Source organism: Sphaerodactylus townsendi, linkage group LG05, assembly GCF_021028975.2.
Source record: "Sphaerodactylus townsendi isolate TG3544 linkage group LG05, MPM_Stown_v2.3, whole genome shotgun sequence".
Classification (NCBI taxonomy): domain Eukaryota; kingdom Metazoa; phylum Chordata; class Lepidosauria; order Squamata; family Sphaerodactylidae; genus Sphaerodactylus; species Sphaerodactylus townsendi.
Window position 1 is genome coordinate 75675298 of NC_059429.1, and position 12684 is coordinate 75687981.

The window sequence follows — 12684 nt, forward strand, 5'->3', positions numbered from 1 at the left end:
TGGCTATAACCAGCCTCTCTCAGAGGACATTTATGCAGATAACATGGCAACTGCCCACTGAGCCTTTTGATTCTCTCAGACTTCTGGTAGTCCTGTACCAGGGTGGGGGGTTTCTGCTTCCTGCAGCATCTGAATTTTGTTGGTGCCTGGGCAGTTGTCTTACCTGAAAAAACTACTTGGGAGCAGAATATAATCCCTGGTATCTGATTTTCCCAGAAAAACAGCCTTTAGCAACTATGCAGTGTACATAGCAACTGATTAGCTACTGCTTACTACTAATTTCTAGTGAATGTCCTATTATAGTTTTCACCTATGCTTGTCTAAAGAGTTACAGCGACAACTTGCTAATATTCTTCCATTTTTCATACTGTGCAAAACCCTCATAATCAAAAATGTAGCCAAGACCATCTTGAGCTCCTGCATTTCTTATCATTTCTTCTTTCAGCTCTGGCACCCCTACTCATTTTGACATCTAGCACAAGGTAACTGCCTCCTCCATCCCTTAGCCCCATATTTTTACCCTACCCATCACAAACACTGCCTTACCTTCTTCCTCATGTTAAAAACAGTAAAAACATCATAAATAAAATATAATTTAAAAAACAACAAAAATAGCCTTAAAATAACCCCAGACCAGTAGCTGTAGAGGGGGGTTTCCAGGGAGGCTAACCAAATGCGAAAAGGAAGGTCTTTGCCATGCTCCTAAACTTATAAAAGATAAGGGCATAGTGAATCTCTGAGGGGAGATTATTCCAGAGCCTGGGGGCAATCATAGAGAATGCCCTCCTGAATGCCCCATTCCCTGCACCTCGGCAGGGAGAGGTGCCACCAGGAGTGCCTCCCTCTATGACCTCAGTGCCCAGGTAGATACATATGAGTTCATGTGCTCCTTCAGGTAGGCAAGGCCCAAGCTGTTTAGGCGTTTTCTACTTCAACATCAACAGCTTGAACTGTGCCCAGGAGTAAATTGGGAGCCAATGCAGTTCCTTAAGGACTGACATGATATGTGTCTGGCCAGAGGTATTGGCTAACAGCTGCACCAGCTCCAGCTTCTGGACTGTCTTCAAGGGCAGTCCCACGTAGAGCACATTACAATAGTCCAGTCAAGAGGTTACTAGAGCGTGTTATGTTGAGACCAGGTCCTCTTTGTCCAAAAATGGATGGAGCAGGTAAACCAGACAGAGCTGTTGGAAGGCCCTCGTAGTCACTGCTATCACCTGAACTTCAAAGAACAGCAGTGAATTCAGGAGGATCTAACACCTGGATCTTGTACCCAGTCTTTCTGGGACAATACAACCCCATCTAGAACTGAGTACCCTGTGATCTCATGGACCTGGGAGCCTGGAACACAAAGACCATGTGTCTTGCCTAGATTCAACCTCAGTCCTCATCCAGCCCATAACTGTTTCTAGACAGTAGTCCAGCACATGGAGTGGCTCGCCTAATAATGAAATGGAGATATAGAGTTGGGTGTCATCTGCATATTGTTGACACTTGACTCCAAATCCCCTGATGACTTCACCCAGAGGCTTCATGTAGATGTTGAACAGCCTAGGAGACAGACAGAGACTGGGGAACCCCACAGAGGAGCTCCCAGGACTGTGGACATCAATCCCCAACGATATCTTCTGAAGTGACCCCAAAGGTAGAAAGAGAACCACTGAAACACAGTGCCCCCCCCCCCACGCCATTCCCTGGAGCTGGTCCAGTAAAATACCCTGGTCTATGATATCAAAAGTCACTGAGTGATCAAGGAGAATCAATGGAGTAGTATTCCCCCTGTCTCTCTCCCGATAAAGGTCATCTGTCAGGAAGACCAAGGCCATTTCTGCACCATGACACCTGAAACAAGATTGATATGAGTACAGAAAATCAGTTTCTTCCAAGTAAGATTGCAGTTGAACCACCATTTCCAGGACTTTTAACAAAAATGGAACATTGGCCACTGGGTGACAACAGCACCATAGGGTCTAAAGAGGGCCCCTTCAAAAGTGGATGGACCACCACCTCTTTCAGAAGTGCTGGTACAACCCCCTCGATCAAAGAGGCATTTACTACCTCTTGAACCCACTAAGCCATCTGCCCCTGCCATCAGCCAGGAGGGTCCAAGGGACTAGTAATAGGCCGCATTCCTGCAAGCAACTAGTTTACATCCTCAAACTCAAAAACTGAAATTGATCCAATAAAACTAGGCCAGACAATGTTCTGGACACCTCCATAAGACACTGTTCAATGGTGGAGTCTGAACCTGGGTGGATCTGAGTGACTTTATTCCAAAAGTGTGTAGGAAAACAATCATAGCAGATGCCATGGGGCACCATGGTCACAGTCCTCCATGTGAAGGACAATAAACCGTTAACCACCCTAAATTATTCTGCTGGATGGCTACTTGCAGAAGCAAAGAGGGTGGAGAAATACACCTTCTTCACTGTCACCGCCATCACTAGGTAGGCCTGAAAATGGACTCTCACCAGTGAGGTATGGCTCCTGTGCTCAAGCTGTCACTCCTCCTGATTCATTGCCCTCAGATCTCCAGTATACCATGGGGCCCAAAGACTTCTGTAGTGGGATGAGGGTGCTGAGGAGCAATCATGTCAACGGCCCTCCTGATCTCACCATTCCTAAGGGAGACCAGGGCCTCGACAGGAGCACTGACCACGTCAATAGGAAAATAGGAAAAAAAACCCATGTCAATAGGAAAACCCCCTTGGGATTCCATCCTTTTCCCTCCACAACAAAGTATTAGAAGCCCAGAGTAGTATCTAACCCAGTTCCCTCTTCTGTGGTTTCATTCTTTTAGTAAATTCAAATTTACTATGGATGAGCAGAATATTATACAGATAAGCCAACCTGCTTCTATTAGTTTGTTTTGTCTTCAGGCACTGTTGGGGGTGGGTGGGAAAGGAAGAAAGTTGTACCATTAATCCGCAGTGTCACAGATGCTATCCAACTGTTGACCACATTTCTTAGACAACCCTACTCTTCATAGCACTTTCAGGACTTAAACTGATGAGATCTGTAGAACCTGAGAGATCTTGATCAGGTCTTCCAAGTATTTGGATCCTGATTCAAACTGGAGTCTGGGGGTAGAGCGAGTTTACCCTCCTCTTCACATTTTAATGAACTGAAACCGGCCTTTCCCCAGCAGTTATCAGAATCATAATGGTGAAAAATACAAATACCCTCTCTTACCAATCTGAACACTGAAAGAACGCTCTATCCTAGAAAGAGAAAAATTTCCTTGAAGGAAAACATCTGGATCCTGTGCAACAAGTGAGCAATATCTGCATTTTTATTGCTTGATTAAATCATTATTTTGTAAAATCCAATAGGGATGATTACATGTAATATAGATTTTAAAACATGTAAAGACAAACGAACCACAAAAACATTGTCTGGAAAGGCTCAATTGTGCAGCAGCTGAGCAATAATAATAGTGCTTGTTCTGTGCAGTCAGAGTCCTATGTAGTCAAACTTGCAGATCCCTTCTTCTGGTTTTGGAGGTTAAATATATAAACTGGATTTAGTCCAGCTGTTTTGAAATATGCTTCACTGAACTTAATGAAATTTACTTCCATGTAACTATAGTTATCATTGGGGTACACATTAACTGTCCTTTGTGACTTCTTCCCCGTCTCTCCAAGTAAAGACTTTATCCTCTCTTCAGAGCATGGTATGTGAAAGCCTGCAAACCTCACTTACCAGCACATGCCCTGATCAATTCTCTCTCAAGCATACCGATGTGTTATCCATTGATTTCTAACCATCCCCTTGGAAAGTCAAGTGTCTCCTACAACCAGGGAGCTCTATGACAGAGTTTGAATCCCAAGTGCAATTCATTTGAGACACTGCTTGAATGGAGGAAAGAAGCAAAACAAACTTTGGATGTGATAGCAGTGCCAAACCTGTTGTGATTTTTAATTCAGGTCATCCCCCCCACCGCCCCGAAGCTGCAGCCAAGTGTACATGACAGGAATACTGCCGAGAGGCCAGTACGTGCCTAAATGCTGCTTTGCTCATTTGCACTCCTAAATGAAGATGTTGATTTAGTAAGTATACAGAGTGCGTATCCATGGATGCACTTGTGTAGGCCTGTCGGCATACTGCCTTCCACAATAAACTAATAAGGGTGAGATATTCTTTCAGCACAAGCATTTTGAGACTAAGATAAAGGTCACTGTGAAATTACATTAACCGTATCAGCGTAATGAATGCTCACTGCCCTATGTGGGGAGGGCCAAGTGCAACACTTGGATTTAACACAGGTATTGGTAGTGGGCTAATTATAATCTGATTTATACCGATTCCTTATGAAACTGCCTTACTGCAAAGTCTGACCATTCCTTTGACACACAGTCTATAGTTGTATGCTGCAGGTATGGAGTAGTTTTGGGTTCTGGCTTATGAGCTTGCATACTGACATAAATAACTCATAACCATCTCTCACATCCTCAGCAGGATCTTCCTTGCTTCCCATACCCATCACTGTTTGGCACTACTACTGCATCTGAATGTTTTTTCCCCCCATTTTATTAGCAGAGAGGCTGCACTTCAGGGGAGCATAATAGAGTCCTTGAAATGTTTAACTCTCTTTGGTACAATCAGGACTGAAACATTTAAATTATGAATAATTAATGTGCATGTCTTAATTTGCTAAGTGGTTTACAATCTTGATCTTACTCATCCTCAGATAAGTCAACAAGTTCACTCAGTGAGTCCATGGTGAAGGTGGGATTTCAACCCAGATTTCAAGTCCTAAATGTTATGAGGTGCACCACTATACCTCAGGGGTAGGCAAAATACGAATTTAGTCATTTCAGCTTCAGAACTGGCAAACTTATACTTGTGTGTCAAACATACACAGCAGCTCATACAATGGATTTTGCTATCTTATTCTAAAAATACAAAAACCAAGAATATGCTTTAGAAACCATGTTAGTTTGTTCTAAGGACAAAGATAATTAATCAACCATTTATTCATGAATCATAACCTTGATTTTCTCCAGCCTCTTGTTACAAGTGGTATAGCTGGAACATCTGCTCCTTTACCGTGAAAGAAGAATCCTATAAGGAACTCCTCAACAGAGGTGGAATGACTTATATTTCACAATTCTGACCAGGCATACTACTGAAGCATGGAGAACCACCTCCGTCTGCTGATGGGGCAAAGGAAAGCATGCTCTCAAACTCTGCTTCCCCTATCAAGTAGCAGAGATATCCTATCAGCTGAAGCCTGCTCTCCCTCAGCCTAAGCCAATCTTTATATTGGGAAGAATATATTAAAGAAGTGGAGGCTGGGCAAAAAAATGGAATCCATATTCTAGTACAAAACGTCAGAGTTGGTTTTTGTACAAAAGATTGGGGGAAGAGGAAAATGAGAAGTCTTTGCTGCTTTACCTGAACGAAGCTGTTTGATTCTTCCATTGCTAGTGGCCGTGTCCACAGGAAGAAAGTCTTTGAACCAGGAAATTTCAGGATCAGGGTTGCCACTAGCAGCACAGAGCATTGTGGCTGTGCGAGCCTTCTCTACTACCTTGAGCTGCGGGCCCATATCTATGGTTGGAAAGCCAGATGGGAGCTGGTTCTCTGCAAGAGAAAATTCAAAAATAATGTTGGTGAATAATGACAGGACAATTTATTCACATGTAGAATGAGGAATGTTGCAGAAAAATCATTCTTCAATGTTTTCAGCCTTGTTTGTGCTTCCAGAATTCAAGCCTGGTGAAATTTCTACAGAGCCAGAAGAATTTTTTAATGTGTACATTTGCATTTGCCTCTGGAAAACATATGTGCTGTTTCAGATCATATACTTTACAGAGTTTGGGGGAGTTTTTATTGCATATGGATCTTTAGAGCAATTATTTGGTATATAAGTAGAAACAGCTGTTGAATTCAACTCCATTTCACAACCTTGGGAATTGCTGCCATAGAGACTCACCTGACACCATCATGCAGCAGGACTGACAGACAGACAAAACCCATGTAGTCCTGAATTAAGATGTGTACAGGTATATCTTTATACAGGACTTGCTGGAACTTTTTCTTCTATAGAGGTAAGTTTGGAGTCTTCTACCTCCAGGATACATCCAACAACATATTATTCACCCATTCAAATAGTGATCTTAGTATCTGTCATACTCTTCCTCTATCTGTAGGCAAGCAGGCTTTTAAAAGTGAAGCATAAACATTCATTCCTTAAAACTTTTGCCACTGTTTATTAAAAAGAAAAGCTCTAAAGTGATCTGAGAAGTATATATGTATGTGTGTGAGAGAGAACTGATGTACAGCACAGCTTACTATTATGGTTAACAGGCAGAACCACTTTACCCTGATCTCAGTCCTGGATAAGAAATGTAATCCTGCATAGAATGCAATGAAATCTCTTTCATAGAGGCTCAACCATGCAAATATTGCATATCTGTACATATGCCTATGCAATGAACACAGTTAACAGGAAGCTCAAATCTTTGGCAATTATTTTTCACAGAGGAGGGATACACTGCAAAATTTCCCATGTTGTTCTGCTCTTCCAACAGCAGATATTATTATTAAAAGACTACACAGAACAAATGAATATAAAATTAACAAGCCAAAGTAATTGCACCAATCCATGCCAAAGTGCACATTAGGAAGCTGCCAGCAACTCTTCCCAGGAGCTAAAGATACCTGAGGCATACAGAAAATGAGAAATGCACACCCTGCTGTGGCTTACTGTTCTATTATAAGATGAAAGTAGGACTATGATAACCAGTTTAAATACATTCTACAATAAACACAGGAAGAGGTAATTCTGTCTGTAGTAGCTGTAACACACACAGGTAAGTGCGGCTGAGTCCATTATGAGAACTGTGTCCAAAACAACTGCCAAGATAAGCACATCTCCTCACATCTGAGACAAGAGCTGCTGTTCTCTGCTGAACTTGAACTGTAATTGGCAAAGATATAGCTAGAACACCATATAAATGTTTTTTTAAACATTAGAACCTCAATTACTCTTGCCACATCCTGAAACTGTTAGATCTTTTGTTGCCAGCCAGTCCAATTTCAGCAGACATTCCAGATTGGATATTTTGAGTACAGAAAGCATTATTTTCTGCTTTTAGAGACTATAGCTAGACATTTCATTCTACTGTACTTCGTGGACAGAATACAACCTAGAATGAAAATGACATTCTCTTTTCCCCAAAACTTGTGCATTCACAGGTGTGGCTGCTATCCACCACCTTTTAAAGTGGATGGTCTTTCTCATTCTTTGTGTTCAGCATACTCTACAGCAGGGGTCCCCAAACTACGGCCCGGAGGCCAAATGTGGCCCCCTGAAGGCATTTATCCGGCCTGCCAGGCATGGCGGCAATGGCTCCATTCATGTGCAGTGGGGGCTCGAGGGAGAGGAGGAACCGGCCCCAATGGCTGTTGATTGCAGTTACATGATGGCACCCCCAAATCTCCATGAATTTTCTGACCCAGAGTTGGAAACCTTACATGTGGCAACGTAACGCTGCGTTCCGCCTCTTCCTCTCGCAGCTACTCCATGTGTTGCTCTCAGGCTTTCTGTTCCGCCTCACTCCCATTGGCATCAGCCAGGCTGGTGAATCGCTCGCTGGCTGTTAGGGAGGAAAACCTGATCCTGGGTTAGATGGAATGCTTCATAGGGAAAGTTCTGCTTTTTTTTTTTTTACAGGGGAAGGTATTCCACAGCCTCCCCAACAATATTTGGAGCCCACCCTGTACTTGACATACTTTGGTCACTGTTCTAAAAATAGACCATAACAGAAAGGCTGAAAGGTGAAATCAAACATTTTACAATCATTTGTGCATAGGAATTTGTTCATAGTTTTTTTAGTCCGGCCCTCCAACAGTCTGAGGGACAGTGAACTGGCCCCCTGTTTAAAAAGTTTGGGGACCCCTGCTCTACAGCAAGGTCCCTAACATGGTATCTGGCAACACCTTTCCCACCAAATGGGAAAGCAAATGGGGCCAGGTGGGATTTTTGCCTTGTAGGACTTTTGGTTGGCCACTGGAGATCCAATTGTGATACAAGTAACATTCAGATCAGATCTTAGGAGACCAAAGGAGGAAGCAAGATTTCTCATGGAAACAGCTGAGGCAAAAAATGCTTTGAGAATCAGGTCCAAGAGGGCAGTTAATACACTAAAGAAAGTAGTGCCTCTAAATATAAGAACAATGTCTAGGTTTCATTAGTGTGGAGCCACGGTTTAACATCTAGGATTGGGGAGAATGCTTCCAGGTAAGAATATAGGGTCTCCAGACAAGTTCAAATCCTGGAATTTTTCTGCCAGTGCACACAGAAGCACATAAGGAGAAGTAGCACAGGGGGATCTGGGATAGTTAGCCACAGCAAGACCTAGAAGAAGACCTCAGATGCATTGGACATATACTACACTATATCCTAATTCACCATCTAAATATGTTTTCTTCCCCTCATTTTCAATCCCCTTCTTCTCTTATATCCCTTCTTGTGAATCATTTGAACTATGGTATTAGTAAACTGCTAGCAAACACAAGGTCAAATTACAGAAATACATTTGTTGTTTGGCATGTGTTTATTATATTTTACTCAATAAAATAAATGACTTTGGAAAAAAATTAAAGAGATAAAAGATACGTTTCATATAGCATGCATCATTCATATTAACTTAGCATGTTCAATGTACATATTCATAACTAGCAGGGCACCCGTGCTTTGCTATGCATACTTCATCACAGGTTCTCTATGAATTTCGGGGTGACATTCAGCATGCTTCTTTACAGCCTTTTTGTGAACGTTGGGGTGACATGCAGCATATTTCCCCACAGCCTGTCTGTGGACTGATGGGTTTGTTTTCGCATATGTTGCAACAGCTTCCTGTAGTTGTCTTTTTCTAATGCAATGTGTTATTGCTCTCTTTCACCTGGTGGGCTCCAAAGACGTCATTTGGAAGCAGCCGTTGTATTTTTGGGATGCAGAAAGGAAGTGTTCTGCCATTGGATGCTGATGAGTGAGAAGGCTGTGAAGAGGTTCAGGGTACGGTTGAAGGGCAGGGAGCTGGACTGTACCGCCACTGCAGCACAAGCCTGGGGACTCCTCCCGCCACTTCAGAGCACGACACCAAGCACAGGGTGATCGGCGGCCGACAGCAATAAACTTGTCTCCACAGTAAGCAATCTGATGTCCATATGCAAAAACCGACAAATGTTTAGTAGTCCAAGGTGATAGTGTGGCTTGTAATCTATTTTGATAGTATTTGGCTGTAGCGATGTTGTTAAGGTGAGGGTGGGTGGAGGAGTACTTTTTCACAGCCTGTCTGTTAACTTCAGGGTGACATTCAGCATACTTTTTTGCAGCCTGCTTGTGAACTTTGGGGTGACATGCAGCATATTTCCTCACAGCCTGTCTGTGGACTGATGGGTTTGTTTTCAAATAGGTTCACATGTGTTGTGGAGGGCGGTGGTAGAGTGCAGTCAGTGAAGGACATGAAGCTGGTGGTGTTGAACTGTCACCCTTAGAATGTTCGTGCAGCATGTCTGTGGACTGAGTGGTTGGTTTCCCCTTAGAATGTTCGCGCAGATGGCCAGAGATGAGAAGTTAAAACAGTAAATAGATAATAAATCGAGTGACAGTGACTATTTTGGGAAATCCTTTCTTAGTGAGCACCTGGAGTACATAAGGAACAGGTGTGCCAAATTTCATGTGTGTGGCTTCAGTGGTTTTTGAGTTCTGTTGATGAGTCAGTGAGTCAGTCAGTGATATTTCACGTTTATAGATATAGATTTGTATAACTTTTTCAGTAGTACCAAGCTACCACTGGCCTTATCCTCTATTTGCATATCTCTAAATGGTCAACATATTTACAGCACAAATCTGGACTATTTGGACACCGACCAGCAAGAACCCCCAAAGGTGGCAACTTCTTTTCTATGCTAGGATCGTGCAGCATGAACCAACACAATGGGTGGAACCCAGCTCCTATGTTGAGAGTGCAAGGGGCTATGGTTGGGGATCTACAGCATTCTAAAGGAATAAAAAGGCAACTGAAGCTTAGCAAAAGCCCAGGCCATTTTGTGTCTCCCATTCTAGTCTCCCCAGAAGCCTCCTCTCCCCCAACAAACATAAAAGGTTTTTTGTGCGAAAAGGTCCTACTGAAAACTAGCTCTTTTTTATTTGCTCTCTATTGATTTTCAAAGACAAAGGGTACACAGAGCTTAACTGGAGAGACACCAGAGTTGGTATTCAATAACAAGCAACAGCAGCACTGACACAACTGCAGCACACACTCCACCACAGTTCAAAATTAAATAAAAGCATGAACATACAAGAGTATCACAAGACACAGCTTAGCTTGCAGCAGCAGAGACAAAAGAACACCAAACAAAAACATTCCTTTTGAACTAGCCAAATGTGCCTGAATTACAGCTGCTTCTTCCTGCCTGCAGTATGAAAATAGGCAGTTCATTCAAAAAAGCCAAACCTTCCACAATGATCAAATTTAATCTCTAAGCTGGCTGCAGTTTTTCTCAGTATATCAGGGAATATGCTATGCAATGAATCAGTCAATAAATGGTATCCAGTATACCTCCTGATATGCTCAGACTGGAGAGACCAAGGTTCAAATCAATATTTAGCCACTGACAACCTTGAGCAACTCCAGATCCTCTTAGAATAACCTACCGTATAAACTCGTGTATAAGCCGACTCGCGTATAAGCCGAGGCACCTAATTTTACTACCAAAACCTGGGGAAAGGTATTGACTCCCGTATAAGCCGAAGTCATTGCCCAAATAAGGAGCTCCCTCCACCTCCCGGCTGGGTTTGAGGAAGCCCAGGCAACCCAAAGGTTCCACCCCACCCCACATGCTAAATCACGCATCCAAGCCGGGATATTTATAAACACAAAAGTATATGTGAGACATATTACTGAGTGATATTAAGGCTAACAAATATATATGGTGTGGCGCAGGATAAAATGGGCTAACAGCAAGCCCAAAGAAATAGCAAACAGTCAGTAGGAAATAAAACTACTCATTTGCTCCTTGATGTTCACACCCAAGCCAGAGCTACAGTCAACAGAGTTGCAAATGTAAGATATCCCTTGAATTGAGATACTGCAACCTTCCTTCCTTTCAGCTGTTCCTAAGAGCTCCCAAGTGCTCCCATCCCTGATTTAATTTTGCTGCCTCAGCTAAATTACAATAGCCAGAGACTCGCTCTTCCGACCACCTATTCAAGGTGTTGCTAATGTAATCAGAGCTGTTGTGCAGGGCAGGGGGGAGTGTCCCCTGGCCTGTGCAACGCGCCGGAAGGCCGGAGGGGACGAAAAGGCGTTCGGGGGACGACGCAGCCTCTGTGCAGGCTGCGCCGTCTTCCTCACCCCTACCGGGACCGTCCATGTGAACGGTCCGGGGGGGGGTGCGTCGGCGTCGTTTATGCCAGTGCACCCCCGCAGTGTGGCCATGCAGAAACGGCCTCTGTCTGCCTTTCTCACAAAGGTCAGCCGGGCCCCTAGGCTATCCTTAGCTCAAGTAGCCAGAACAGGGTTGAGTCAGGGCTGGGTGTTAGTTCCCAACAACCACACAAAGGCATGTAAATATCTTTGCATAAAATTCATTTGCTGTCACAAACATGCCTTGTTTGTAAAAGGGATAATGAGTAAAGGGATAGAGAAACACTAAAATTTCACAGAGACGTGAAAAAAACATTATCACCCTAATAAGGTTTGGTTACTTTTAAAATCATGACTTCTGAAAAATGGAAGACATTAGTAGGATGTAAACCTCTGCATTGCAAAAGCCTTGTATCATAATACAAGACAGATACCTCTCAAATGGTTTTGACCAAGAGGCAAAAGTTAAAAGGGTGCTGTGGGTCAGTAAAATATTTTTCCTTTAACACAACATTCTGGTTTATGCTGACATGTGTGTCAAAGCCTCTTTAAAACAATGGTCAAGAAAGTTAAAAACATCTTTCTGGACATATTAACAAATATTTTGTGCTGAATAGACAAAAAGAGGGCGGGGCAACCACTGCTTGAAAAAGCTCTTTTTTCCCCATCTCCCCTTTTGTTTTTTAAACATAGAGTCTGATGAAAAATTCAGGATAATTTGTAAGCTTACAACACTGTGTTGTACTGTTTTGGTTGGTTTTACTTTAAAAAGTATTACATGCTTTTTTCCCCAGTTATCTTTATATGATTCCTTTAAGAGGGAATGCCTACATTAAGTGTCTACTGATAATCTATTTTGATTACTAAAACAGGTTTCAAGATGCAGGAAACAATAATGTAATTCCAAAGCAGCTGTTCAAAAATGTTTCAAGTGGAGAAGATGAGCTAGTGGGGTTTGATTTTGTTTCCAGTGGGGTTTGAAAATTCTAGAATATTCACAGCTCAGGATACTATGAATGGGGTCTTCTGGGGTCATTTTGAAACCTTAAGGCTAGTGATGTATTTCTTTCCAAGGCGCTCTCTGGTTTAGTATACTTGTTGTCCTCAAATGCCTTCCACTCTGTATTGTAGCTGGGTATGAACATACAGTATGAAAAACTGATGTGGCTGACAATTTGGTGACTGCTGGATAACGCTACTTAGAAATTATGGAGTGGTCAGCAGAAAATGTGGGACAGGTGAAAGACAAATGAAAACGAATGAAATAAATAATTGACATAAAGCAGAACTGCAGACTCCATAG

General features: G+C 42.7%; 1 protein-coding gene across 21 annotated transcripts in view; it reads right to left on the reverse strand.

Moving 5' to 3' along the window:
• The window catches only part of PTPRF (protein tyrosine phosphatase receptor type F), a 623992-nt gene that overhangs the window by 138426 nt on the left and 472882 nt on the right, over positions 1 to 12684 (reverse strand). For all 21 annotated transcript variants that reach the window (XM_048497079.1, XM_048497096.1, XM_048497095.1 and 18 more), the window contains one exon: positions 5398 to 5586. In XM_048497079.1, the coding sequence (XP_048353036.1) occupies positions 5398 to 5586 (189 nt within the window). The remainder of the gene's footprint in view (positions 1 to 5397; positions 5587 to 12684) is intronic.